The sequence below is a fragment of the Perissodus microlepis genome, chromosome 6, assembly GCF_051167445.1.
Source record: "Perissodus microlepis isolate ML-2025 ecotype Zambia chromosome 6, ASM5116744v1, whole genome shotgun sequence".
Classification (NCBI taxonomy): Eukaryota; Metazoa; Chordata; class Actinopteri; order Cichliformes; family Cichlidae; genus Perissodus; species Perissodus microlepis.
This window is the reverse complement of record NC_140466.1, coordinates 37,613,387-37,636,397: the sequence shown is the minus strand read 5'-3', so window position 1 is coordinate 37,636,397 and position 23,011 is coordinate 37,613,387. Positions and strand designations below refer to the sequence as shown.

Here is a 23,011-nt window from a genome sequence, read left to right as displayed (position 1 = left end):
GTACATATATGAATCAAGAAAAACTGTAAACTTCCTTCTACTTGTACTGCCCACCTTCACCCAGTACGTGACCTGCCCAACCAGAGACAATTTTTTTTTAATCTCTAAAGCAATTAATGTATATTACCTATATTTAATAATAATAATCTATATATACTTAATATTATGCACATAAAGTGCATAATGTTTATACACACACACACATATATGTGTGTGTCTTTCTCAGTCCGCTTTGTGTTGCTGACATGTAATTGTCTGATTCGATATTTTGCATCAACGAGCTGCATATACTTCTATAGACTTTTTGTCTGTTTTTGCACATGCTACATTTCACTTCTATGGCTGAACTTTTTTCTCCACAATAGGCTTTTTTTTTTTTTGAAAAAAAAAAAATGGTGTCCAAGTCTTAAAACGTTGTTGGTGTTAAAATGTTTTCATTCATTGATCGGAGAGCTGATGTGAAAAGGGTGAGTCTATGTTGTGAAAAATACCTGTGTTATGAAAACTGTTTTGAGAAAAGCGCGTCAAGTGATCGAGAAAATGTGTGCGCTGTCTAAAGCTTTTGTTTTGAAAATACAAGTGCGTCTTCCGTTGACGTCGCCTAGGTGTTTTCCAGGTAAATTTGGTCGGTTGTATGCGCTTAGACACATGCCGGAGTAGGAGTTGTTAATGATGTGAGTCCGTTGATATCGGCAGATTTGTGGTGAAATATAAAAGATTTTTTATAAACTCGCAGATGAGAAATTACACGTGTTGTTGTAACAAGTCTGTTTCTCGATGAGGGCAAGTTGACGTTTTATTCGTTTTATTTGCCTCCTGGGCTCTGAAGAGGAAGTTTAATTTAAATAGTCGCTATCACAGCCTCGAGGTCGGAACAATGTCTCTGAGCGATGAGTTGACTGTTCTGCTCCTTCTGATCAGCGGGGTTTCTGCTGTGAGTGGTATGTAGACCCTTTTAAGTACTTATCTTAGAATCACTGTTTTTTCAAACCTTGGGTTCAATAAAATTGACAAGTTTATACACCGAAGAGTACGTACAAAGTTGGTCTGTTTTGCGCTGTTTTAAGGGCAATCATTAATCATACGTTCACTTAATAAAGTTTTATTTATGTCACCATGTAATTTAAAGTTCCTGGCATGTGTCTAACGAGCTGAGCACAAAAGGGGAAAAAACAGGTAAAAAGTGGACATTGTTGCACGTGACAAAAATATGGTGATAAAAGTAACAATCAAACTGCTACAAATATGTAAAGACTGTGATTTAAAAGTTATTACAACACCCAAACGACGTGTGTGAAGGTTAATGAAATTGGCATGCTAAAAGCATAGGAACATGTGTTTATGCAGTGTGCTGTCACTTTTCTAATACATTTGGATAATCAAACACTTTATCCTCTTTGAATCTCTTTGAGGTGAGACATTTGACCAAAAATCTAAAGGAAAATCTTTTATTAAATTAATTCAATTTAATTGAACAAAATGTTACACTGGTCTTTAATGTCACCTGTTGGAGTTTTAAACCTCTCCCCCTTGATTTCTAAGATGTTTGAGGGTTTTCTTACGTGTGTTGTCCTTTCCAAATTTCCCCAACAGTGGGACTTGTGTTGACCAGGCCATTCCATAACCCTGAATGTATTTTTTGTTGTTGTTGTTGGGAAATTAAAATGGGAATTTTGTGCTGTTCTTGAGAGCACCTCATCTATTTGACAGGTGATCTCTCATTATCCTCAAACACTTTCTGACATGATGTATTCATGGTTAAGGGAATGACTGCAAGCTGTCCTGTTCCTAAAACAGAACATTTACAGCCCTACCTTTGACTCGTCTGTCCATAGCACATTCTGTCAATACACCTGGTCTTTACCTGTATGGTTGCTGGAAAGCTGTAGTTTTCCTCAGAGTTCTTTTTGAATAGCAAATTTTTCTAGTGAAGGTTGGATTCATGCCCCTTTTTTCTGTGTGTACTATTACTCTAACAGTTACAGAGCTACCTGTAGATGTCTTGCTGACATTTTAAGCTCTTAAAGATTTCCATTTCCTTCAAGCATCTGCTGTTCTGATGAGTTTGCTTGAGCAAGCAATGCTGTTCAGACTGGACGTCTTTTTTTGTTGCTGTTGTTGCCACACACCCTTTTTCTGGAAGACTGCTCCAGCCATTATCTATAGGCAGTACAGTGTCTGTGAGATGTCGTTATTATCATTTCAGATCACTGTTTCTGGGAACTCATCTCCAGACCTGCTAATTTTGATAGCAGAAGCTAAGTTGATAGCGATTTGTTAATGATTTAAGGAAAATATGGGTGTGGGTGTGTTTGGGAATGTTATGTGTTTTTAGACTTTGTGATACTACGAAAATATAAAGTTATAAATGTGATCAAGGTCCAGGCTGCTGCTGAGGGCTGTGTCTGAGGTGATGTTCATATAATTGTGGCAATTTTACAATCAGTTTAATTAGTAATCAGGTAGCTCTGTCCCTGCTTGCTTCAAATCTTTTCACAGAAACTTTTAAGAACAGTTTCATTTAGTGGAAAACCTTTTGCTTAAGTTCTCATTTCCCTCTTAGATGCTTTGTCGTTCTATTTATAGGAACACAGCTAACCGGTCCTGCTGTGGCGCACTGACATTCTTCAATGCTGAACCACATATCAGCTAATTTTGATCAACTGCAACACTAAACTTCCCTTATAAAACAAAGGTCAACTATGGGCACTGTGAGTGTTTGCAAACTGTACTGTGAAAGAGGGTGAGGTCTTGATAAACCTGCTCTGTCTTAACTGATGAAGGACGGTACCAGCTACAGTGCATATTCCACAGAACTGAACAAGTCAGTTGATGACATTCCTCTGATGTCCTTGTCCTCAAACTTTGATTCATCAAATCAAATACGTGTATGTTTGTTTGTGGTTGGTTTGGTGGCGTTCATTGGAATTTCAAACATTATAATTATTATATGACCAACGCAGGTCCATCAAGAAAAATGTTTTCTCTGAAAGTTGACAGGCCTACACAAACAATCTGACCTCCACCACATCCTACACATTTGAGATGAGGTTGTTTGGCCGTGAACTGCAGTCATTAACTTTCAGTGTGTTCACATCAACATTACTTTATTGTTTTTCTTTTTCAAAGAGGTCTCAAATATCACCTGAAATGACAAACAGTAATGTGGGAAATTCTTTGATTTAACCTTGTGTTGGGCCAAGTCATCATTAATGATGACCGCAAAAAATACCCCCTAACCCTTTGACCCTATAGTATCAGAATATGTTTGTTTGTGTTGTTTTTTTAGCTTTTAAAAGGTTTAGATGTAAGGTTTACAGCTACACTTTAGGGCAGTAGTATGAATCAAGCATTAGACAGCAGACAAAATCTTTAAAACTGATCATTTCTATAGTCGTCCAACTTTCTTAAACACGGGACCGTCTCATGTTTCCACCATCCGTCATACACATGAACTCTGTGCAGGATTATGAAATAACATCTAATGGGATCGGAAGTGGCAGGTTAATTCTTGCCCTTTTGGAATGATTCATTCATTTAACTTTAGCTGTAACAACTCATATTCAGTTCTACTACTTTTAATAGGAAATAAGACAACCCCCAACAAGAACATAAAAACTGGTGTACAAGAAAGAAAAATGGAAACCCTGTTGCTCTTCAGTGAGTAGAAGAGTAACTCTGTAACTATGATCTAACTAACAGTTCAATCAAAGCTCTATTACTTTTGGATTGTTCTTTAGCCTTCTACACAGTTTCACCTCAGAAGTCTCTCATAACATTTAAACATTTAGAATAACAATCTCAAGGCCTGGATTCTTGACTTTCTAACTAACAGGAATCTGAGTCCAGATTAATAGAACTCGTTTCAATCAACTGGTTCAACTGTACATAGCTATGTGCCACAGCAGGTATGGCAACAGGATCATGTTAAAAGTATGCGGATGACTCTGTTGTTAGCTGACTCTAGGACAAAGCGATCAGCTGCTGCACAGTCCGTGATGACTTTGTGAATGGTGTGATGAGTTGTATGTTCAGGTAAACATATTCAAGACAAAAGATGCCGTTAAATTTAGAAAATATACACAACAGGTCAAGTTAACTGAAGGTCAACTGCACACTTAACTTTGAAGCAAACTCTGCAGCCGTGTGTGTATTTATTCTTTTTTTAAGGCACCTGACACCTTTGATTGTTGTCTGTGGCTGTTTTGAAAATGAGCATTTGAAGATGGATGACTCATCTACTGCAGATGGAGTCAAGGAACTTGAACCTGAGCTGTTGTCCTGTGAAGCACACACGTGATATTTTTCAACAAAGATTATATGATTTTGCAAAAAGTTCAAAGACTGATAAGTTGTTAATACCAGCAGTAAACACAATAAGCTCTAAAGATTTAGCAGTTTACACATTTTGGTTGGAACCTGATGTGGAAGTGTTTGATACTGGATGTAGTTCTCCAGTCACTGCAGTGTATATTTTCCTCTGGACTGTAGTGCTGTTTATCTAACTAAATTACTGTTGTGTGAAATTTGTATAAAAACGCATAGAGATGATCTTTTCTTGAATATAATTAGAAAGCCCACAAAAAAATAAATGTAAAAGTTTCTGTAGCGCCTACTTTCTGTGGTCCACACAGTGTCATTGTTTTGGTTGGTAGTTATGGACAGCATCATGTTCCTGGTGTAATTAACTTTCACTATTTCTGCTTTAAAGTTATCTTTGCTTTCCGAGTTTGGTTTTCATTTTGCATGGATCAGTGAAGGCTGTAAATGTACCTTTTCCGACCACACCAAACGTTTTTGACAATTACCTTTGGATCCTTGTTTTGCTTAAATGTTGATGTTCACGCCCTTTAAGACTCAAAACAGGTGGGACAGATACTGAGTAACAACGTGAAATGCTGGAGAGAAACCAGAAAAACAACAGCTATATCTGCCATTGTAAGTTTACCTTGAGAGAAAGTATGCGTTAACACTCCCTCTCTTGTGAAATCCGACACAAGAACAGCAGCACGGTAACTGCATAGACTGTTCGTGTCTGTACAGATCTGATTGGCTCCAATGATAAATGTGTTTATCCAGCTCTGACAGCACGTATGAAAGTTGAAATTTTAACAAATGTTTTCTTTGGTATAAAACTAACAAAAAAACCCAACTACATCCACCCCACTAACAACATCCACCCCACTAACAACATCCACCCCACTAACAACATCCACCCCACTAACAACATCCACCTCACTAACAACACGCAGCAAGCAGAGGTGTGGATATGATGAAACTTCAGTTCCTGTGCGCAAATTTCCCAGAAGAATTTCCCAAACAAAACAAAACAACATTGTAGGTGGCAGGTTGTTTTTTTTTTTTCTTATGTCCCCTCAGCTCTGAGGGTGTAACCAGGCAACCCTATAATAAGGCTATAATAATTCAACCATGTAATCAGTGGGAGGGCCACTGATGCAGTCAGGTGTTTCTATTATTGTGTCCACCCCATTTATAGTAATGGTGGTAAGCTGAATATTTCTCTCCTTCATTTCTTCAAAGTTCCCAAAGAAAAATAAAATGTGACTTCTGGTGGAAAATGCTCTGAACGGGATATATGAAATAAATGTCTCTTTCCTCTTTTTCTTATTTGCAGTTTTACCTCCAACAAATGTAAGAGTGAGCTGCCAAAATGTAAAGGTCTCTGTCCGCTGGGATTACAGAACCCAACCACAAATCTTTAGAGGAACCCTTCATCCATGGTAAGAAAAGAGCTTTTATAATACATTATGTTCAAACTTATTTGGATTTTACTTTGTGTGATAAAGGTGCCTAAATGCACTGCTGTGCTTGTTCTGTTGCTTTGTGCGCTCCAGTTTGTCAGCATTAGACTCTGGAAAGACTTTTTTATTTTTGAGAAACTTAAACTTTCCTCCACTATATTTAAAGTATTATTCATGGGATTAATCTGTCTTTGTTCTTTTGTTTTTTATTTAGGAATTGTGCATTTGAAACCACAGATCACGAGTATGACCTCAGCAACTGTATCTGGAAATCTGGGGATGAGAGATATCTCAAGATCATGTATGTCAGTGTAGCAGCTGTACAGGGAGGCATCAAGTCTGAAGCTGAGAAGTCAAAGACTTTCTCCTTTAACAATTTAAATACAGTCGACACAAAATGTAAGCAATGCTGCTAGTAAACATTTGCAGAGCCTGGTTTAAGTGAGAGAGAAATGGAGATTAAGCTTAAATATCTCTTCTCTTCTTAGGTTCTTTAGAGTTCCCTCCTGTAGAAATAGAACCGAAGGAGCAGATGTCCACAGTAAGTTTCCAGAATCCCCTCAAGTTCTACAAAGAGATGGCACAGAAGGACACGCGTGAATACAAAATCAACTTTACAGTTAAAAATGAACAGGTAAGGGGTGGCTGGCATATGCCGCTGAAAATTGTTGTGTGTTTTTATGTTTTTTGACAAATGAAACCGTGATGATAATTATAAGATGTAGTGATTTCATTTTAAGCCTTGCATATTCTTTATGAGGAAAAGAATCAACACATTAATAAACATGAAAGCTGCATGCCACCTTTTAAGAGACAGGTTCATGTGTTTCATCGTGTTTATTGGCTATAACAGAATACAGAATTCCCATGTTCAATCTTTTAGTTCAATCATTTGATAAATGCGCGATAAATGCAGGCTATCTGCTCTCCAAAAAGTTGATTCTGTTCATCTGGACGTAGCGTTTTGTGGGAGAAACGTTTCGTCACTCATCCAAGTGACTTTATTGCAGACAGAAATTTGCATGTTGTAAACTACATCTGAAAAATTGAGAAGTGACAATATTAACTGCCTCCTGGAAGAAAATCAAGAATAAATATGTTGTATATTATATAGTACTTATTTAATACCTGGAGCCAGACATGAGCATGAGCAGTCCATCTGTTGGTAACGCACCAATGCGCTACGTGTCACAGCCACCATAATCTGCATTATTTCTGGTAATTAACTTGAATAATCAAGACATTAATAAATTCCTCTGTGACTTTCAGGGAGCCTTTACAACGTCATGCACAGATGAAAAAATCTGCCAATGTAATAACGTGTCATTCAAAGAGGGTGTGAAGAAGTGCGTCAATGTGAGTGGAACGTTGTTTGTCAGGCTCGGTGCTCAGCAGGTGAAGTTCAAAGAGGCAGAGACATGCACGATCTGGGCCTCCACAGTATCACCTCCCCAACGTAAGTGTTTTTATTTATTTATTGGAGGTGTGGGACAGAGACTAGTGGTTTTAGGATCAACAAAGTTGAGAAACTAAAGGCACAGGCACATCTGTCAACAGGAAGTATTTCAGTATTTGCACAGGCCTCATGCAAACTCTGGATGGGAACTCATTCATTCTATTATTGCAATGTGACTAAAGGTCCAGCTATTCATGAATTATTTTTGTACCCTTAGCGATTTGCATCTCATACAATATTCAGATTGTTGGGATACAAACACTGAAACACTGACGTATGTAAACTATATTATTATGGTGACGCCTAACAGTGTTTACTGCAAATGAATTTCACTGTTTACCAAAGTTTTCATGAAGCAGACCTAGAAGGAATACTTCTAAATGTTGGGGAATTTTACACTATATTATATATTTAAGGGCATCACAGATTTGCATAAAGAGAACAGGTTGGCTGGTTGGGTCACGTTTTAACTGGTCAAACTTTAATGTAACATTGCTGAGATCTGGGGCTTGTTTTTTGTTTTTGGTGCTATACTGGTATGAAAAATGGTCAGAATTTGCTAGCGTGACTACATGTTAAATAGATTTCCAAAGGACATTAAGTTGTAGATAAAACATTCTTTTAAGTAGTGTCTGAGATATTTGAATGCTCTGCGTCTGTGAAGGTTCTCATGCTCTGCGTTCAGTCATCATAAGGCCATGTTTTCTACATGATTAACTTGATGGGAGGGCATTCAGAAGAGACTTTTTTTATGTAAACACCACAAAAATCAACATAGAAGCTTGAAAATATCCGCTGAGTACTAGAGTTAGGGGTGCAGAATGTCCTGGCAGAACACGTCTCTAATTTGTGAGCACATGTCCTGAGCATCTGTTGCATGTGATCGCACAGCAAGCATCTCACTGGGGTGGTAGATCTATAGTAACTGCAGGCTGAAGATGTTTAAAAATGCAGCCCTGTATGAGTTTATGGGTTGGATTTGTAAATTAGAACCAACTGATGTCGTTTTTGTTTAGTTTGGTTTTAGCTTTACTTTGTGCCTGAATTGACCTTTTGTATGTTTTGTTTTTTAGCAGGTTTCAATGAGGTGATACTCGCAGCTGTGCTGACATCCTTGCTTTTATTTGTTCTCATTGTGGTAACAGCTTGCATCTGTAAGCTAAAGGTGTGGACATTTAACCCCTCAGATACTCTACCTTCATCTCTGGTAAGGTGTCAAATAAAAAACTAAACTAAAATAAGCAGGACTTGATGTTGCTTTAGCTGTTTTTTTTTAACCTTGTGCCAAATGCTTTTTCTGTTCCTGTACCTTGCAGAAGGACAGTGCAGGGAATCAGAGCAAGCATCCACCCAACCCAACCAGACCACACATTAGTCGAATCTCTGTCAAAAGCTTAGACAGCAGTCAGGATGACCCCGAGGAAACTGTTCTTCTCAAGGACACCGGTCAGTCTGCAGACAACAGCAGTGCTGGCTCTGACTACAACCCTAGCAACTCCTGCTACGCAGAGAGACCGCATTTGGACAGCAGCGATTCTGACAGAAGCGGGACGGATGATGACTCTGGAGATGACTCGGTAAAGACGGAGTGTGTTTCAATTGAAGAAAGGTCTGCTTATGACTGCCCACATGTGATGATGGACATGGGTGGTGGAGACATGGTTACAGGTTACACTGGGAAGTAAGTCATGACTCAGAGGACTGAAGCTGTTTTTTTGTTTAAACTCAGGTCATCAAAGGTTAACAGTCTAAGCCCACCTTTGGAATGTGAGTTTATAACAATATGAAATCTTCACTATATTTTTGCCTTTTGAACATATTCGGCCAGTGGTTAACACTGCACTGACAGACTTGGTTGTCTCAGGGAAGCAAGCTGGACATCTTTGTCTTCCAGCTGTTTTCTGTCTGGTTACAGAGGCAGCTAGCTGGATCTCTGCTGGTTTCTGCCCCTGCATCAGATGCAAGGATAATAGACAACTTTTATATACCGTCTTTTAATCTCTGCTTAACATATATGTCTATATATATATATAAAGTGATCCGGCACAATATTAAAATCACCTGTCTATTATTGTTTCGGGCTCAGCAGTGCTATGTGACAGTGTTTCCTTTCACTGTGGAGTGGAGCTTCTCTGCATTGTGCTTTTTTCGCTACATGCTGCAGAGAAGTGATCAGTTTGGACTTTTTTCAGTGTAGTGAGGTGACAGACTGATGTAGATTAATCCAAAGGAGGTTGTTGGAATATTAAATACTACTTTGATCTATTGAAAGCAGTTGCAGTGAAAGGTGCAAATATCTACTGATTGTCAGGGGCAACCATATTATCTAATCTAAACAAATATAATGTATTTGCATCTTTTGTATTGTGCTCTACAACAATTGCTTCCATTCATTTTCTAAATTTGTGTTGGGGCTTATCAAAGCAGTGTCATAGCGTGGCTGGAGCCTATACCAGCCGACGGTGTGTGTAAGACATTTGGGACAGGAGCATCCGTCCATCTGTTCTCTTAACTTTATATCTAAGACAATGGAGCCTGTCTGAGACTCACCCTGGGGGAAAGTCTATCACGAGGCCAGTGGCTCAAATAAAACCCAACTATCTATAACAGGGTAAATAAACATGATTGTTTTTCTGTCTTTTTGTTGTATTGACCCTTAAACACTCTTGAAAATGCCTTACAATGCCTTGTAAGGGTTTTGCATGAATAGTCAGAGATAAACCAGGGATTTTCCACTCCTGACAGCAGAACTGCAGGTGTCACAACTACCTTTCAATGCTGCTGACGGTGCCACACCTATGCAGCCTGTTGTTTGGGAAAAATGCAGCCGGCAAAACCTGCTCTGTAGGCCATGGGTTAGTGCCTTTCTTCTGCTTGCCTCATAAGCACGCAGGTTTGTTGTTTACTTCAGGGTTGATGTTTTGTTTTTTCTATGATGTGGGAAGTGTAAAATATTGTTGTATTAAAGGTATTTTTGTACAGCTTATATGATCACATTCTCTTTAAAGGTCGGACACTGGAATGATTTTTTAAGTTTTTTATGTGCATTGACCAAGAATGTTTGCTTCCAGCATCACTAAAAACATGAAAACGTATCAAACATGAGTTTTTCCTCTGACTGAAACATTTAGGCCTGCTCTCTCCTCAGCACGCGGTCCTTTATTGCATAACAAGAAGGAATGTAAACACATTTTATCCTGTGGGGATAAGACGGCACGTTAAAATCGGCAGGAACCCGGAAAATTGCTTCTGTCTTGTTTTGATCATTTATTCAGAACTTTTATGATTTTATCGCTAGCAGTGACGACTGTTTCCAATACAAATCAAATGTAAGGGGATGCATTACAGGTGAAAAGAAGGAAAGAATTTTCTAATATAACTATTAATCTTCCATTGTGGATTACTTAAAGTTGTAACATCTATTTTCTGAAATGTAATGATTTTGCATTATCATACATATTTCTTCCACGACACTATCCTGACCAAATACAGTGCTTTTTTCATTTTGCTCATATTTTAGTGTAAATGCTATCGTCAACAGTCGCCATGCTTTTTAATAAATTGAGTGAAATGCTGTTGAAGTGGACATTTGAACTGGCCAGTAAATGTGTTTTTGTATTTTTTAGTTTTTGTGAAGCATTATTTAAGTTTATATAATATCACATTGAAACTTGCCAAGATAACTTCTTCAATTATGATCCAACCCACAAAAGTAAGACATACTGGTGTTAAAGGTAACGTGTAGATACATCAGTATCAGGCTTTTGGTTGCTGTCATGTTTTATTTTAACTCAAGTCATATATTTGGATAAAAACACCAAGGTTCTTATTTGCTCACTAACTTGCTAAGGTTAAATGACTAAGTTACATGCATAAATTGTAGGGTACAATCAAAGACTGGAGAAAACACATAATCCTGCTAGTTAATAGACTAATAAAAAAATTGAACTACTACTCCAAACTGAAGCAAAAATGTCTTGAACAGCAAGCAATCATTTCTTTATATGTTTAAAATTCTTCAGACTCATTTATTTTAGATCATAGTTCATTAAAGCCTTAAAAAAGGCAACACTAAGAAACCATTTAAAACTTTGTCTAGGCACTAGTAAAATAATTTTTTTGCACCACTCAGGTGATTTCCTAAGAGCAATTAGCCAGTAACTTGCCATATTTCAGCATGATGTGTTCTTGGGGAAAAAAAAATACCCACTCCTTTTGAGAAAACTGAACAAGTGACTAAAACCAATGTGACAGTGGCAGGCCTGAAAAGCTTATCTGCAGATCAGCAGATGAACCCATGTAAAAGTGATGTGGTAGTTCAGAGCAGGTTAAACTGGTTTGCAGTTCAGTGGTGACGTTTACAGTAACGTACTAGGTTGAAGTGCTGCCGTGGTGTTCACTATCAGTGTAACAGGGAATATGTAAATTTTAACTGATTATTCAGTCGCCTTTATGTATAAAGACAGTATGATACATGATCTGCTCTAATCCTGTTGAAGTCAATTAAATCTGGATGTCAGAGCAGCACAGCTCAGCTGATCACAGCCTGCATATATAAGAAATCCACTGGCCCTATAGAAATAGAATCAATAGAAATTACTGCAACTTAAATCAAAGTGATTTTTTTCTTCCCCATACCCACTTTAACTCCTGACTTTAGTCATTTTTCTGTTTAAGTATGAAGGCAGAGACACACATCTACAAAGAGCCTTTTTTTAATTTCCTGTTTTTCTCTGCTTGTTTCACAAAACTTTACTTCAGGCTGAATCACACATTCCACCAGTAAAGATGTGAAATCAATGTAGCGTGGAGAGAAGTGCGTTTCCTTTATTGTTGCAGGTTAGGTGTTTAAAGTGACATAAAAATAAAACTCTGAAACCCTCTAAATTGTTCTTGTTTGTACTCCACCTCGTTATCCTTATTTGTTGCTCACAGCTCAGTTTAGACACGTGGCTAGCAAACAAGTTGCCATAGCAATGTTAGTAAAATTTGTGCTGGAGCTGATCCCTGTTTTGCTTGATGGGCAGGCCGCCTCCAGCCTGCCTGCGTCAGAGCTCATCTCTGTTTGAAGAGGACAGCACTTTCTCCTGTTTCAACTACAGAGCTTCATCAGCCCCTGCTGGTGATTAGTTGGATCTACAAAGCACAGAAGGACTTAGTCGTGTGTAGCAATCAAACAGTTTAATTCAATTGTATTGATGTTTTTTTTTCTTTTAATTATGCTAAATGTGTTGATATCTCAGCCCTTCGGTGAACACCTATGAATTTGCACAAAAGATAAACATCTTCTATTTACAGTAATAGTTTAGAGATGTATTAAATGTGTATCTTAAGTTTGATAAAGCTTATGTGCCTGTGCACAATGTAAGCTTGTTTCATAACATCATATAGTGACCAAATTACTACAATTATAATAATGCTCAGAAACTACTCGTACACACTTATCTCACACTTAAATCTCGGCTCTTCAGACCGGACGCATCTCATTCACTATGAGACAAACAGGCCCATAAGAAAGTAACTGTACAACTAAAATGCAGACCTGTTAAACATTATATACAGTGAGTTTTTTTAAATTGATGATAATAATCATATCTAAGCAGCAATATTAATTTATTATGGTTAACACAGAATCAGCCACTGAGTCATCCACCTTATCACCTGTGGTAAAAGTACAGCATGACAAGACTTAAAGAAAGAATCTCAGAAACCCGGATTAAAGTATTTTTAATAAAGGCGCAAAATTCATATTTGACAGGCATGACTGAAGCGTGACAGCCTGTCCTTCAGTATTCCTTCAACAGCACGATATCCTGAGCCGGATTACTGGAGATGAAATTCAGTTTTTGCTCTTTCCTGAATGAATTGGATGAGTTGGGGAAACCAAAACTTCCCAACACCCCCCTCATTTGCCATGATTTCCTGTTCTGTCAACTCCACTGAGGTGAAGAGCAACATGTGACCAGTTGAAAAGTCAGTGTAGGCACAGGCCTGGCAGGCAGCTGCTAAAGCTTCAGGCCTTGAACATTTGTCCTCAGGTTCAACATTTGCTTCTCCTGTCGGGCTTTTTCCTCCTTGAATGCCATTTTATTGGCTTTCTTTTCAACTCTTCTTTCCTAGAAAAATACAATAAAATAAAAATTATCAGGAATCAAAATGTAAAACTGATATTCTACAAATCTCTTCATGGCATAATCACAGCTTCCTTTCTGTGGGAAGGCTTTGTAACATCACATATTTCATCATTAAAAATAAATAAATAACTGAGCCTAGTCAGCACAGGATACCAAAGTATTTACCCCAGTTTGCACTTGGATTAGACTCATTTCAATGACTTCTTCAGCTCGTTAATCTTTGGCTGGGTTAAAGATTTAGACCTTTGTCATTCTGACTGTCAACAAATTCCAAGAAAAGAACAAAACCAACATTGACTTAGTCCTCAATAATCTGTCTATCCCCAAACAGGCTCCTCGCTCTCAATTTTTATAAATACTTCATAAACACTTGGTCTAAAAAACAGCTGGTCAGAGTAGTTTTATTCTGTTAAAAGGAGAATATTTTCAGCAGTGTACTAATCCACATTTGGGGCTCAGCAGTACAGAGAGACTAGGTCAAAATTAACTCATGCTGATGATGGAGACAGACAGCTGATTTTAGATGGTGCTGAGAGGAGTCGTCTCTGATCCACTGGCAGGATGCAGCAGTGACTTCAGATACAGCTCGCTGACCTGCTCGTGTCAGGTCACAGGTGGTGTGATTTCATCATTTGGTTCTAAACTGTTCAGAGGCAGGGACAGACTTCCTTACCTTACGTTCTTCCTTGATAGCCTGTTTCCTGGCCTTCCTCTCTCCTTTGCTCTCCTCTTTGCTTCGAGGCTGAGCAGAGACACGAGGCAGGTCTGTGTCGTTAATTCTCGTCATGCGCTCTGCCTGCTTGGCTGTGAGGCCTCTGGCTGGGAGCACATCTAGAGGGATGCCCGTCTTACTGGAAACACGGATCGGCTTTGGCTAAAGACAGAGAGATTGCAATTCAGACCACACATGAATAAACATAAATAATAAACCTTAAAAAAATGAATCAAACACATTTTCTAAGCGTTTTATAAGAGCCTATCCCAGCTGTCTCGCTCTAAGACAGCTGGGATAGGCTCCAGCACCCCCTACGACCCTGAAAAGGATAAGCAGAAGCAAATGGATGGATTCATAAGTCACATTACTGACAACAACAACAGGATTAAAATTAGATTAATTAGATGATTAGATGAAACTTTATTAATCCCTCGGGTGGGCTCCTCCGGGAAATTCAGTTTCCAGTAGCAAAGCACCGAAAGAAGTTGCATGTTACAGATACATTAAGGGGAATGAGAGTAAGGATATAAGCATAAATACACCATATATATACACACATATACACATATATAGATACAGAATATACAATATGGATAAATAGGATTGCTCATTTGAGTGAGTATATTGCACAGTGATTATTGCACAGTCAAATATAAGAAAAAAGACAAAACAAAAACAAAAAACAAATATTGCACAGTGTAGAGAAGCACCTACAGCTCAGTTGTTCCCGCCCTCCCTTGTCCCCCTGTTTCTCCTCCCTCTCCCCTCCAGTGAGGAGTTAAACAGTTTGATGGTGTGTGGGACAAAGGAGTTTTTAAGTCTGTTGGTTTTTGACTTTGGGAGAAGCAGCCTGTCGCTGAATAGGCTCCTCTGATTGTTTACGACCGTGTGCAGAGGATGCCCGGCATTGTTCATAATGAATGACTGAATGAAATAGATTCAAGAGTTTTTCAGAATTTTGAAGGTCTGACTCTGATTCTGTTCATCTGGACGAAGCGTTTTCAGTGGAGAGACCACTAAACGTTTCTCGCTACGTCCAGATGAACCGAATCCACCTAATAATCAGGAAGATCGAGCATGCATGGCTATATTCTTTAACATTTGTAAAATAAACAATCCAGTCTTTGTTTTTTACCTTTTGAGGTTCTTCGATGACTTTGGGTCTGTTATATATGTTGGAGTATGTACCTGGAGAAGAAAAGAAATGGATAAAAAGATCATCTGTAGAATAAAGATATATTACACTTCCCACCACTACTGAACAATAAATGAAACCAACACCATAAAGTAATCTCAACACAGTCTCAGTTTGTTGGAGCTGCACTCATCCATAAAGGATACAGCAAGACTTCCAAAATAATTGTTTTATACTATTTTGCACAAGTCTGTAGATTCTCACTGTTGTACCATCTCAGACATCCTACCAATGATCTGAGCCAAAGGTCTCATATTTGAGTTCATCACTCCATAAGACCTTCCACTGATTTTCAGTCCAGTTCTTGTGCACTTTGGCTTTTCTTCACATTTTCCTTCTTTAAGAATCATTTTTTGACAGCCATCCTTCCACTGAATCCAGTTCTAATGAGGCTAAAAACTACATGGTTCAACATAGGAGCCAGATGCATCATTCAGGCCTTTGTTGTGCTGTTGTTTCCTGTGTTGTCCACATGTCCTTTTCCCTTAAGATATTAAAGGCACTGCTCACCACACTATGTCATACCAAGTTTTGGCTGATAATGCTTTGAAAAATCACGCTGCTGGTACAATAAATATTATTTTATGCCTGTCAAACTGTATTATCTATGGCATTTTTGTAAATGCAACTAAAGAAATGGGAAGTTGTTTCTTTGAAAAGGCTTGAAGTGATTATATCTTTAGGCAAGGGGCAACATGCCTAAATATATCATCTGAAGCACTTTTGTCATTTCATTCCTTCAGTTAGGGGAATTTTATAGTCTTCAATGCTTCACAGGTCAGTGTTAAATTTTCTTTTTTTTTTTTTTTTGAACCACCGGCACGTCAGCAGGGCCATTTCACAACTCCTTTTAAATGACTGTAACTCTGTTACAGTTTGTGCAACAGGCAACATTGAAACGTGTCAGTAAGAACAGAAGCTGAACTTTACAGGGATATTTGGTTTGTCATGGTAGCACAAAGCATTCACAAGGTAGTGCTGTCTGAAGACAGGAAAATCAGCTCTGCCTAGATTTCACCATGTGCGCTTCACATTAATTTAAATGGTTCCTGAACAAATGATTTTGTCATTTTACAGCCAAACTTCCAGGTGGATTGCATCACTTGGGTGATAAAGGGTTCAGAGGCTAAACACAAAAAAGACATTCCTATGAAAATGCTGATGTACAATCACTGAAAATGAGTGAAAAACTAAAGAAACACTTTGAAAAAACCATCAGAGAATCAGGAGAACTTGAAAAATGACATTAAAAAAGTGGACGCGAAATACAAAGAAATGAGGGCTCAAGACTTTTACACAGTAATATTCTGCATTTAAATATCTCTGGAAAGATTGTGTTTGTTTGTTCTCCCGAACGATGTCACAGATCAAGAAATCTGTTTAAAATGTTAAAAACTTGGATGAATAAAAGAGCTCAGAATAAAACTCAGTGATGAGATAAAAATAGAACTTTGCATAACATGATATAAAAACTCACTGATGATTGTTTCACAGTCCCACTTCTCTTCTGGAGCTTCAACAACAACGGTTTCCATCTCTTCTTCTTCATCCTCATCTTCCTCCTCCTCCCTCACAACAGGAAGCTCTTTGGGACCTAAATCTTCTGGCCTCAGAGACCTGATCCACAATCCGAGGGGGAAAAACCCCACACACATTAATCAAATAGATCATTTAAAGCCACACCACTAAAAGAATGAAATATCACTCACTCCTTCTCTTTCTGTTTGAAGTAGTCTTTGAGGACTTCATCCAGACGAACACTGTCTGGGTCGATGAACCCTTCCAGCTCAGCGTTGTCCAGCGCACCGATCTCATCATCATCAAATTGTTCATAAAACTGAAACGGCACCATACAGGAAGTGTGAGCTTTCATGTAGTATGAAAAGACATAGAACTGAAATAACAACAGAAAGGAGGCCAAGCACATTTACTTCTTTTGTGTTCTGTGAAGCACATCAGCACCCAGCAGTCACTCGTTACACACCAAATGCTCTGAGGATGTACCAACAAGTGATCAAGGCCACCGGGTTTTCTCTCTTCAACTACTGAACATTTGAAATCAGTACTTAACTTTCTGTAGTTGCACTCTGTTTTATCTCAGGTGCTTCATTTGTCACTGTACTTTTACATGAAGATGGGGAGAGTTCCTGACAGAGAAAAGACTCCATACGAATGCAAAAATGTTCACCTTTTCAAAGCGGTCGTCCAGCAGGGTGAGCTGCTCGTTCCTCCTCATCACAGACGAAGTCAGCGAGTACTCAGTGAAGCGACTCTTCGTCTCCTCGTCCATGAACAGAAACTCTCGACCTCGGCCGTCCCCTTCCGCGTCCTCGTTGCTGGAAAAACCGCCTTCAGAGTCAAAGTCGCCTTCCTCATCTGTGTCCTCCCACTCGTCATCATCATCATGACCGTCTCCTCTATCACAGGTTACACAAATACAAACAATTACAACAGGATACGACAGAATTTTTGCACTGTATTAAAAAAAAATCTATCTCAGCCCCGCCCATCGGACGGGGCTGAGATAGATTTTGGTCACCCGACCGGAGATATTGCTAGCACTGGGACGTCGGGCTAGCGATTTTGCGAGCCCTGGACTTCCTGTTCTATTCAAAATGGATTGAGATACAGCTCAAGTTTTAGGGGTGTTTTGATGATCAGAAAATACTTTTCTGATTGTGTTATAAAAGTTAAGGCACCAAAAATCACATTTAAACAATGTTGCTGTAGCGAAAATGAATTTTCAGGCATAGAAATCAGCCTTGCAGTTACAGTTTCACTCGGGCTTTACAAAAGTCTCTAAATGTCTAGAATCACAAATCTGGAATAATCTCGTTTTTAAAAAATACATAAATGACCTTTGAGGAATAAAAAGAAAATTTTGACTATTGAAATTCTTACTCCATGTCCACAGCTCCAGTCCCACTGTTCGCTCTGATGATGAAATCATCATCCAGGATGTTGTTGGGGTTCTCAAAATCAAAGTCGTCGTCGAGAGCAGCTACAATGTCCGGATCCATGTCGAGCCGGGGTCCTGGAGGAAAGTGTATAAGACAGTTTCACTGTGACGTCAGGAGCTGAAGGTTGGCTTTAGGTTGCATCACATGTTAGAATTAACACATTATCTTTAATATGAAACAAAGTACATTTATGTAAATGTTTATATTATTGTAGTGAAACAAAATTTTACACAAAATATCGATGTATTGAGCTCTACGCTGTGCTCACTTTACTGCAGAAGCAGAAACGGGTCACGGAGAGGGGTTTGTGTTGGTGTGTTTCAGATCAGTTCACAGAGTAAAATAAAAGTAAAGTAACGAGTAGTATAACGACCGTCTTTCTCCAGGGAGTAATTAAGTAACATACTGCATTACCTTAAAGTATTCCGTGTATCATGTGTTATAACTTTATTTTACCTTACTTTATTTTTATCAATGATCAGAACAAAGAGGGGAAATAGCAGACAACATGTAATTAATTTGCATGAATGTAATGTCTTTCATATGTTGTTCAGAGATGGTGGTGACTCTCAAAGTGGAGCCAATGAGAATCGATAAGTGATATCGATAATGGAATCGGAATTGCTAAATTCTTATCAATTCCCATCTCTAGATATGACACCACAAACTGACTCCCACCACATGACTCTGCAAATAATTTTTGCATATTGTGTTGTAATTTGCATGTTTGACAAGCACGGATCTAAAACCAATGTAAGGAAGTGTTGTTCTGCTGCAGGACCCAAATCTGCTGATGAGACGCAAAATTTCAGTTTTGTTTGGTTTTAGAAAAATCTTCTAAATCGGGTCACACAGTAATTAGTAGAGATGGCACAATACCACTTTTTTATGTCCGATACCGATATCATAAATTTTGATATCTGCCGATACCGATATGAATCCGAGTGTTTTTTAATCAATAAAACTGTTTTTTTAATATCTTGCTGCATTTTGTATAAGTTCATATTCAAGTTTAAATAAACAACAACACTAAAGCTATTCTGTTATACTTGTATGTAAAAAATACAACAAAATATTTCATAGTTCAGCAACACTGATCAATCTAATAAACTTAAACCTACTCATTCCTTCCTATTCTGGTATTTTAAAGAGTACTTAGCAGAAATATTAAGCAACCTAACTAATAGGGTTGCAAACTCCGAGAAAAAAAAAAAAAAGGGGGAACCACCCTCCACCTCATGATGCTTAATCGACGTAATCAGCTTTAATTTGATGCAGTGTGAAAAAAAATGCACAAAAATCAATTATTTTTCAAGAATAATTAAATAGATTCAACATCTTTCTTCTACAGAATTGCAGACTGCACAGATGGTATCTTCCCAAAGGAAAAGGTAGTATAGCTTACTAGGGTATATTAGACTTAACAGTTACTATATACAGTAATGGACTTCCTTATATTTTACACAAGATTAAAACTTTGGGTGTAAGATTCAGATAATTATTTATTAAAAGCTAGACATTTTAAATAAGAATAAGAAAGAAAAGTATGTCTTTGTGCCCCCTTTTCCCTGTTCATGCTCTATCGGCCCCCCTGGCTAAACTTTGCTAGATCCGCCCCTGCACAGTTACCAGCCGTCAGCTGTGTAGAAAAAGATCCTGGTGTAGAAAGTAATATTAAATAAATTCTAACAACAGCTTATCAAGGTTAAACGTGCTGCTGTTGTTTATCCGCTGGTTTCCTCTTTCTGGTGCAAAGTGGGGCAAAAACAAACAAGAGAGACGGACTCGCGACAGAAAAGTCGATCAGCTGATCATTAAGCAGTTTCATGATTGAAGTAGCAGCAAGAAGAGGGAGGGAGAGAGAAGAGCCAATTGCTCCATATATCGGTTGTTAAGCTTAACGTGGGAATGCTTTACAAACATTCAGAGATGAACTTACACACTTGCTTTACTTCTCTCTGGGAAAACTTCCAAGGAGATGAAATGCTGGTTTGGTAGTAAGGCTACAAATACACACAGCCGCTCTATCACGTGAGCACACTGCTCCGACGTGCTACGGTTATGAGCCAAGTTACGCCGTGTCGCAAGTTTTGTGAGGTGCTTTTCTGATATTTAATGGATCGGATTACATTTTTTATTTCTCGCCGATATCCGATCCAGTAATTTACGTCAGTATCGGACTAATACCGATACATAATATCGGATCGGTCCATCTCTAGTAATTAGTGTGGCAAATCTTGAGCGACAACATTCAGACAGTATTTAATGATGATTTATATCCAAGTTATTAAGATAACTATTATTTTAGAAGCTTGATAAAGGTCCTAAAACACTTTATTCCATTTTAAGTGATGGGCTGTTTACCTGAAATGGGAGCAGCTTTGTTCAAAAGTCCCACCTTCTCTTCAAACTCTGAGGCGAACACTGAAGATGGCAGGTTGATGGAGGCGGCCTGCTCGTTGAACAACACAGGGATCATTTTAGATCAATTCCTCAGAGTAACTAGATGGTGCACAAGTCTGTTAAAAATGTTTCACAGCAACTCACAGGATTGTCCTTGTGCATGATTTTTTCCCCCTCATTCTCCTCCTCTTCATCTTGGAGGGAAAGAGGCTGTCTGTCAGAGTACACGAGCTCAGATGGGCCCGACGCCTCCTTCAGGTGCTGAAGGTAGTTATAATCATCATCAAAGAATACGCCAAATTTCCGCTGCTCCTCACGCCTCTTCTCCGTTTCCACCTAAGCAACAACAAACACATGATCACAGCATCACATTAATGCGGCATTTCTGAAATGAAGTGAAATATTAGCCACCGGGTTGTAGCCCCTTTAGTTTGACCAAAAGAAATCAGAGCAGAAGAACGTGATTAAACAAATACAAAAGAAGAAATAACAACTCTAATTATGACAAATGACTTTGCTGATTCCTTTTTAATTGTGAAGTCCTGAACAGTTTAATCCCCTTTAGGGTTCTTAAAAACCAATAAAAGCTAAAAATCAGCTATAAAATCAAACATTAAACACATCCTGTGAGCATGAGTAAAAAGACTTATGATCAGAACAGCAAGGTTGTACCTTTGTGGCAGGCAAGAGGACATGCTGTGGCGCTTTCTCATCTGCAGCCAGAGGGTCCTTTTGACTCCTGTGGACGAGGTGAAAGGTCACAGCCTTCTTCTTGTCAATAAATGCCTTCTTCTTTCGATGGGGCTGAAAGAAACAGAAAATAATTTAATTCTTCTTTTTTTAAACTAGACTTATGCCAAGCAAGACACAAGCATGTTCAAATCCATCTGATTTAGGATGATCGTGAAAGTAACAATATGCTGAAAAGGCCTTGAGTCACTCTTCCTTCTTTAAATTTTGCTAATAAAATTGGAAATAGGTGCAGGTTTTTATTGAAACAAGTGCAAACACACTCGGAAAAACACCAAGAAGGTACACACAGGCTTTTCTCCCTGCTTCCCTTCTTTCAGAGTGGCTTCTTACATCCATCCTACATACATCCAGACACTCTAAACCAAGGCACAATGTACATTCCAAATTCCTACCCCCCCCCCATTTTTGCACATGTCGAGGAGCGTGTCAGGCTACATTTCACTGTGTGTTATACTTGTATAACTATGCATGTGACAAATAAAGAACCTTGAACCTTATTACACTGAAAACAGTAAGTGGACCACCTGAAAGGTTAGATGCATCTCTTGTTTCAGGCATTTATTAGATTTTCACCATTTTCTTAAGGGCATGACTTTCAGAAACTGTTGATCTGATGCAGTGTCTAAAGATACAATTTAAAATTGGTTCTTTCTGCCAAGATGCCAGTTTTGTGTAGTCAAAAATGTGTTTCATCCTTTGAGTGAAAAAGCAGCCGGAGAGAAACTTTGAAAGACTTCTGAAAGCCTAAATGCCCATTACTCAAGACCACCACAACAAAATATAAATAAACTAGAGCTGATTCAATGCTCAGTACTGTATTACAAGACAAATGCAACACCGTGGGGATCGTCACGCAATAGTGTTCTCAATGAGCAAACGTAACACGGATTCCTTATGGCTGACGCCATGGCAAACTTGGTTAAATTGTCAAAAATTAAAACTTAAGCCATTTCCTTTGTTTGTTTTTTAAAGACTAGTTTTTACTTCAGTCAACTAATATGTTTTCCCCTCACCTAGTGAGGATACCTACCCTACCTACCTACCTACCAGTTTCTTGGGGAATTGGCACGTTAGCCACTGTTAGCTAACAACATTAGCTGCCTTAGCCTGGCAATATCTTACCATTTTGTTATAGAGTCTCTCCTGTTTTCCGACGGGTCAAGCGAAAAGGTCTTCAAACCTCGATTCACGGGTAGCTGTTACAACATGTAACCGTTTAAGTGCTCACTCCTTCTCCGTTGTTTATACACGCTGCCTTCACCTTCACCACGCTGATGCTACCATTACTGGAAAGAACCATTAGCAAGACTACGGGGGTTATAGGCATCGATATGAAAGCATTGATATGCTACGATGAGGTTTTCTTTCCCACACAAAATAAATAATGTTGTAAAATATTTAAAACTATGTTTATATTTATAATATTATTCGTGATTCCTGCGTGTCATGTATGTGTAATTTAATTCCACGACATTATGGAGTTAGTATATTCCAAGAATTTTTTCCCCCACGCAACTTTATTTATATAGTGCCGAAAAACAAAAATATTTTTCGGTCCTTTAGGGGTCGCCACAACGTATTATATGTGTTAGTGATGGGCAAAGGAAGTTTTTATGATACACTGAAACGTTCG

General features: G+C 38.5%; 2 protein-coding genes across 3 annotated transcripts; one reads left to right on the top strand and one right to left on the bottom strand.

Moving 5' to 3' along the window:
• Positions 1-645: 645 nt before the first annotated feature.
• ifngr1 (interferon gamma receptor 1) lies at positions 646-10,888 on the top strand. 2 transcript variants are annotated; one of them, XM_084932243.1, is made up of 7 exons: positions 646-941; positions 5,636-5,741; positions 5,977-6,161; positions 6,251-6,396; positions 7,032-7,218; positions 8,295-8,425; positions 8,535-10,888. In XM_084932243.1, the coding sequence occupies exons 1-7, from the start codon at positions 878-880 to the stop codon at positions 8,901-8,903; spliced, it is 1,188 nt and encodes a 395-aa protein (XP_084788369.1). In that variant the 5' UTR covers positions 646-877; the 3' UTR covers positions 8,904-10,888. The 2 variants fall into 2 exon arrangements, with proteins under 2 accessions (XP_084788369.1, XP_084788368.1); XM_084932242.1 differs by having other exon boundaries at positions 8,292-8,425.
• A 1,926-nt stretch (positions 10,889-12,814) lies between these two features.
• Positions 12,815-22,689, bottom strand: ltv1 (LTV1 ribosome biogenesis factor). The gene is made up of 11 exons (XM_084932241.1): positions 22,501-22,689; positions 21,298-21,429; positions 20,770-20,961; positions 20,587-20,674; positions 18,164-18,296; positions 17,451-17,679; positions 16,972-17,099; positions 16,740-16,879; positions 15,203-15,255; positions 14,026-14,226; positions 12,815-13,334 (listed from the first exon to the last, which is right to left on the bottom strand). The coding sequence occupies exons 1-11, from the start codon at positions 22,501-22,503 to the stop codon at positions 13,224-13,226; spliced, it is 1,410 nt and encodes a 469-aa protein (XP_084788367.1). The 5' UTR covers positions 22,504-22,689; the 3' UTR covers positions 12,815-13,223.
• Between the last annotated feature and the right edge of the window lie 322 nt (positions 22,690-23,011).